This window comes from Zingiber officinale, chromosome 9B, assembly GCF_018446385.1.
Source record: "Zingiber officinale cultivar Zhangliang chromosome 9B, Zo_v1.1, whole genome shotgun sequence".
Classification (NCBI taxonomy): domain Eukaryota; kingdom Viridiplantae; phylum Streptophyta; class Magnoliopsida; order Zingiberales; family Zingiberaceae; genus Zingiber; species Zingiber officinale.
In genome coordinates this window covers 16939905-16946577 of record NC_056003.1, presented here as the reverse complement: position 1 = coordinate 16946577, position 6673 = coordinate 16939905, and the positions used below count along the sequence as shown (strand labels likewise).

Genomic DNA, 6673 nt, shown 5'->3' with positions numbered 1-6673 from the left:
ATGAATTCTCTCTCTGAGTTTCAAGGATGCTGAGACAATTGTGAAGGAAGGAGGGGCATTGATGAACTTAGAGGGCCCCGTCCTGACTGGTCTATATCTGACATGATTGACAGTGACAAATTTCAATGGTATCCCTTCATCACAGGCATAAACAAACGTAGCTGTCTTGCTCTCCTTCTTGATGAGATGGTGATCCTCAGACTGTCGTTGATGTTGCTCAAAACAGTCTTGAACTTCATATGACAATTTTGTCCCCTTATCAAGAAGGTCTAAAGTGTAACTAGTCCGATCACTGGATACATAATCCAACCATGTATCTATTCAAAAAATGCAATCCGGCGTAACTGCTGTTACAGTACATAAAGAATAAAGTAAATGGGTGGATAAATTAGCAGAATGAGCGTTTCTAATCCTACGACAAGTATGCAGCTAATTTGACCATCACGAGCACAAGGAAATTAAACAGGTGATGGAAAAAAAAATGAATCCGTGCCGGCACTTGGCTTTTGGGCGCCTTCAGCACAAAGAATCGTCGATGTGAGTTGTTCTGTTCTACTTCTACCTGTTAATTCACTAAAACCCTGTTGGTTGAGCCTTTGCTTTCTCAGAGAGCTTCGTTGGTATCTGAGTTCTTTGGAAAGCATGCCTATTAGTAAAAGAAGGGACTAGCGGCTCGCTTGTTCTGGTTCAATTTTACCTTCACAACACTGTCTGATGAATAATCCCTGCCGAATTTGGATGACTCTGGTGCCTTCCCTCGGTACGCCCGGCTTAAAGAAGGTTTGCGATTCTTTTGATGATGATTGATTGAATTAGGGCCATCTGCTATATCAAGATGCCTTCCTTTTAGGCAAAGTTTCTTCAACCGTCTTTGGCCCTGCAAATTCACATGGCCATGCAACATGAGATTAAGTCAAACCCCAAAAATCCAAAGGAGATCAAGTGTAACAGATAGAATAAAGAGGCAAACTAATCACAATCTAATCACGTTAAACATAAATCATTTTTTGTTTTGGAGACTAGTGAGACCATATCAAAGTTCCAATTGAAAATTAGCTCATTTTAATTGCTAGAAACTTCCCAAAATATTTTGTTTTTCATGTGCACGTGATCAAATGAACCGCCATTGAAGTGAGAAAAACACTTAATAGTTGTATGTTTGTGCCAAAAAAACAAGATAGAGACATGGAGTTCAGAAATATGTAATGCTGATGATCAAAATATATTACATAATGTTAGGACAAGAGTATTGTGAAACAATTTAAATACCTGGTGACCTTGGTAATCAGAGCAAAATGTATCATCAATGGATCTTTTCTGCAATTTGATGGAAGGTCTTCGCTTGACTCTGAATATTTCAGAGTCAGAATCATCACCATCTTGTTTAGTGGAAGTTTCAGGAGAACAAGACTCGGAGTTAACTGCAAATATATCGGAAATTAGATCTGTAAATTGACATGAATAAACTGGATTCATGGAATGCTTTTTCTCGCATATCAGGTTTGCCATGTACCTTCAACTTTTATAGCACAATAAGGAGAATAGCCATCATCTTCAACCCCATAGAATGACCTTGATGAAAGATAAAAATGGCTGCCTTGGTGTTCCGGATTTTGAATTTCATTGGATATGTCCTCTTTCTCAAATGTTCTTGATAGAGCTTCCAATTCCATAATGTTCCCTCTATGAAATACAATCCGGTTGTTTTTGCAACAGCAGTTTCTGAGCTCTCCCTCTTTAGAAAACGGTGATCAAATAAGTAAATTATACTGAAGAATGTAACACAGAATAGAAAAATCCTGGTGCCAGAATAATACTATACCATGGCGGAAACATATCGGATCCTTGCTGCAATTACATATAACATGAGAAACATAGCAATCACGTTTGCATATTCCACAAGGTACATTATCAGACTTAATGCATGTCTGGGCTCCTAACTTCATCAGCGACCACCGAGCACGGTGTTGGAAGCGCATTAAGTGTACAAAAGAAAGTTTGACTTTCCGTTGTGTTATAGACTCTTCAATTGAAGGGACCCCATTTTTACAAGCTAAATCTGATAATTTGTTGGAAAGAAAAAGTGCTTCCCCACATAGGAGTTCCTCATGAGGTAGCAATGGCATTCGGTTCAGAACTGCATAACGTTGGCTAGCCATTTCACCAAATGGAAACCAATCACCAATTGCGAAGTTCACTGCCTCACCACAATTGAATCCTAGAGAGGGAATTAAAGGGAAAGAATCTTCTTTAGAAACTTTAAACTATAATAGTGACATGGAGAAGTATCATGTAAATCATAAAAGCGAGAAATCTTAAATAGAGAAAAGGAGAAAAATTACTCACCATGACTGAATCCTGCATGATAAGCCCTAGGAAAGGTGACAATGTATTCTCCAGGTTTTTGTACAGCTTTATAAACAGGGACATTATGTTCTAATAGAATATTTGGTGGAAACATCGTGGTCTTCCCGAGAAGTAAATCAAAAGCCACATCTTCTCTTTCACCTTGCAAAATACCAGAACCGTATACATGATTCTGCACCACCTTTTCAAAGTCTGCAGCAGCATAGCCAGGGATTCCATACCATGTTTTAGAAGCCCCACAGTGATGGTAACTAATGCTAAAAGGATAAAGCCACAACACAGTTAAAACTATTTCATTCTATGAGAAAGAGAAAACTAACATGGACATTACAGTTCATACCTGTACAGATAGTGATCTTCTACATGCCAAGCAAACATACTAAAAAGCATCCCAATGTAAAGCATGGGGTCTGTTACTCCCTGCAATGGAGCAGTAGATTCAAAAACCAAGAGCAAAGAGAAGAACCAAACTGTCATGTAGATAGATACTTACAGGAACTGGTTTAACAAGATGTCGTAGTATAGACTTTGACAGACAAGCAATTTTCTGGAAGGAAAAAAAATATGTTTGAATCAGCACAACGGGTCAATCAACCCATGAGTGAAAAAAACATTGCATCTAGGATTCAAGAGAGTTCATCTCATGATTCAGTAAGATGAATACTTGAGAGTTTTAAGAGAATTCTTTGGGCATAAATTGCAGATAATAGCAGGTTATCTAAGGTTGAATAAGTGGTTTCTCATTTTATAAAATCATTTTCACTTAGCACAAGTTATATTAAATGGTGAATAATAGTCTAACAAAATTCATGATCCATGTTGGGGGATAAAAATAATCAAATTTTTTTTTTAAAAAAAAAAAGGACAATCTGGCATGTATATTGCAATTAGGCTAATTTTTGGGAAGGATCTACACATGAAAGAGAGAGAGAGTATCACCTTCAAGTTCCAATTGCTCTGTCCAAGTTGATCTTTAGGAGAGGACGAGAAGGCACTTCCATCAACATCACAAGCATACTCAACCATTTCTGTCTTTCCAAATGCAATTTCATGCCAAAATTGCTCCTCAATAAACTTAGCTGGGAGACATCCAGTGCTAGAAAATCTTCGAGAAAATTCTTTGTTTGCCATCTTCTCAAAATCCCGAAATGTATACGCTCTGAAACTCATCAACCATTAATATATATGCAATATAGGAAAAAATCAGGGACTAAATATGATCAGATCACAGACCTTCCACTCATGAAGAAGGTGACCATGTCATCTGCAGACCACTCAGCAAGACGGAGAGGTTGTACCCTGGTAGTGAACTTGAACCCAGCTAATTCTTTCATCAAGACAACACCAGCAGGAACTGAAGCACTTAAGGGAGAGACAATTTTGCATATGCCTGAATCATATGAATACAATTAATAAGATGAAAACAAGATATTAAACATATTGGAAAATCTATGAACCTAAGTATTTCATGACAAATAAGATGAGCTTGTTTCCTAGAAACATTGAATAAAGAGATGGATACGTTGTGCAAACTGGACAAGTACTTGATGAATGCCTAAGGGATTACAATTATATGATCGCATTTTAAAAGCTATCAATAAAGTTTTATAGTCAGTGTATCATGGCTACTTGTATATTTGGAATCCATAATACTTCAAAATGAAATCAGTACATCTCTTTTCCAATAAAAAAAAAAGTTATACAGCACATTTGCAAATTATGGAACAGTTATCAAGTTAAAGAAAGACATACTCTTCATGAAAAAAAAAACAATTTTGTTATCTACTAAGGGTTTCATGTTCCAGGACATTGTCATTAAACATGGTACAACCAAAAAATCGATAATCATTTCTACATTCTTCTGAAGGAATTGGATGGTCATGAGCATTGAAAGAATATATTAAATGGAATGGTCAATACAGTTCAAGGAAAATCATCACATCATACCATATTTTGAAGCACTAGGAGCAATCTGTTGAAGATAATCAAGTGGATTCTTGAACTCCTCAACTGAGGGGCAAAAGACTGGACATTCTGGGACCTTTTCAATCCATTGCAAGTCCCATGTTTCAAACTTTTTCACTGGATGCTTGGAAAAAGCACCCTTTGTGGATCCACTGACAGGAGTCAATTCACTGACATTCCCATGAAATCTAGAACACCAGAATGCTGGAGTTTTTAAAGCATCACCTCCACTTCTAGACATTGCACTTGTAGCATTGACAGTTCCTTGTACTGCTTTGGTCTCTTTATAAAACTCAAGTTTTTTCTGCTTCAGTATTTTTAACTGATTACTAGCCTCTATAGACAAGCAAGCCCTTCCTTCCACCTGTTTGATATGCATTCAAACAATATGAAACAAAAACTCAAGCATAAGCATTACCAAAAAAAATTATTTGGCAGGTGAGAACTTAGTATATATAAAAGAAACAACATCACTAGTTAGCTGTGTGTCATGTTTCATCAAATATAGTAACCGTTTTTAACCAAAAAAAAAAGACATTTACCTTTACAAAAGTTTTGAAGTATCATGAGTTTTGTATCATGTCACATCAAATAATAATTGCATTTAGAAAAGGTTAAGTATCAAAATAACTATAAATCATCCAACATAAGAAAGTGCATATCTTTTACGAATCAAAGGAGAGAAGAACGGATGCATTTGGAACCAAACTATATCGTCCTCAGATCATCATTTCCCAACAAAGATTTCGCAATATAATTAAGGAAATATAGAGGTGTGTTAATATACTTCCATCGTAGAACGAGTATAAACTGTCAAGTTGGAATTAAGCTTGAAAGAAAAATGTGGTGCAAAATTGACCTCTCCACTTTCCATTCCCGTCTATATTTATCAACCAGAAACGTTTTGATATAAACATCCAGATTTTTTTTTGAAATAAAAATCAAGCCTTTTTTTCAGTTCAAATCCTCAATGATAATCTGCAGTGACTTCCTCAATGATAATCTGCGGTGACAACTTGCATGAGTGCAAGTCATGGAAAAGAGGGCAGTCAGTGCAAGCACAATGTTGACTATCTCCAACTGCTAGTCCTACCCTGTTAGAAAAGGCTGGAAAACATATTCCTCTTACATATTGCCTAAGATTCGGGGCACAACGTACGCGAGGACAGTAAACTAGGCGGTTAATTAAACAATAACCCCACAATTATCAATTAATTGCTTATACAAGAAAAAAAAAAAACAAAATCACGGCCAATTTGCCAGCCGAGACGAAAAGGGGGGAAATGAGGCATCAACAATGCGCCGTCAAATTACGACAGAGATAGAATATGGAGGGAACTACAAAATCCTCACCGCTTACCATCCCATACTGATCTAGCGTTCTTGTTGACACCTCCGCCGTCCTCCGCTGAATCAGAGAAGCAAAGGCCAAAACCCCCCTCGATACGGCCAAAAGAGAAGCCAAGCGCGGATTCAAGTCCTTTTTGTCAAGAAAACAGACCGAGGCGAGGGACGAAGCAAAGCACGAGAGGCAACAGCCCGCGAGAGGCAGCGGATTTGCCGGCGAGAAGGAGAAGTTTTCCCGGCGAGCGGAGGAGGCGAGGAGACGAGAGAAAACTAGAGAATTGTTAGAAAACCGTGAAAGTAAAAGAGACTCGTATTTAAAACAATATTTTCTCCAAAATGCCATTTTATTCATTACCAAATCTAAACGAAACCGCGTCAATGCGATTTTATTTTCAACATTACACGTTTGCCCCTGCATTTTGGACAATTCACCGATCGATCCCTATTATTAGATGTATTTTAATAGTTTATGAAATTTAAAGGATTTTTTAAAAAACAGTAATCAGAAGGAGATTATAATAAGTGGCATTTTAATAAGAATTTTGGCGGTAGACGAAAACGGTAACTCCCTCGAAGAAGACCGAGCGACACGTGGCCATCGGCCGACATGAACGGTTGCCTGTCGTCGAGTTCTGTGCCCCTTGTGGCTGCCGGTTTTCTAGAAACGCCCTCCTCAACCGTTAAATTCACGGATTTACATTTATTCACGCGGGGATTTTTTTGACGACGACTTTTACTTTAAATGGGGAGGCGGCCGAACTGGTGGGACGGGAGGCGACTTGTCGGCGAATCCGGTCCAACTTTCCGGTCAAACTTCAATTTCGGGTCGAACTGTGTGGCCTTTTCTTCTTCGACACTTTGGAAAATCATCCATGAGAAACTTTCGTGAGCCGCCCGTAAATCATTGCTCGCGTATGGAAGCCGTAAGAAACTTCAAAGTCAAATGATTGGAATCGGTCAACGCCCAGAACCTCGTCAAATTAAATACTTAAAT

At 38.0% G+C, this 6673-nt stretch overlaps 1 protein-coding gene across 2 annotated transcripts; it reads right to left on the bottom strand.

Annotated features, from left to right (window-relative positions):
- Nucleotides 1-293: 293 nt before the first annotated feature.
- Nucleotides 294-5997, bottom strand: LOC122024163 (lysine-specific demethylase JMJ706-like). Of its 2 annotated transcripts, none has more exons than XM_042582721.1 (11): nucleotides 5686-5997; nucleotides 4315-4696; nucleotides 3601-3757; nucleotides 3307-3526; nucleotides 2861-2914; nucleotides 2708-2787; nucleotides 2347-2624; nucleotides 1823-2218; nucleotides 1514-1735; nucleotides 1270-1421; nucleotides 294-877 (listed from the first exon to the last, which is right to left on the bottom strand). In XM_042582721.1, the coding sequence occupies exons 2-11, from the start codon at nucleotides 4571-4573 to the stop codon at nucleotides 650-652; spliced, it is 2046 nt and encodes a 681-aa protein (XP_042438655.1). In that variant the 5' UTR covers nucleotides 4574-4696; nucleotides 5686-5997; the 3' UTR covers nucleotides 294-649. The 2 variants fall into 2 exon arrangements, with proteins under 2 accessions (XP_042438655.1, XP_042438654.1); XM_042582720.1 differs by having other exon boundaries at nucleotides 5693-5997.
- Between the last annotated feature and the right edge of the window lie 676 nt (nucleotides 5998-6673).

Excerpts from the sequence above, each read along its gene's own strand:
- LOC122024163 (XM_042582720.1), bottom strand. Across the intron at positions 2,915-3,306 it reads AGAGCAATTGGAACTTGAAG|AAAATTGCTTGTCTGTCAAA; the intron begins GTGATACTCTCT and ends TTTTCCTTCCAG. Across the intron at positions 1,422-1,513 it reads TTGTGCTATAAAAGTTGAAG|TTAACTCCGAGTCTTGTTCT; the intron begins GTACATGGCAAA and ends ATATATTTGCAG.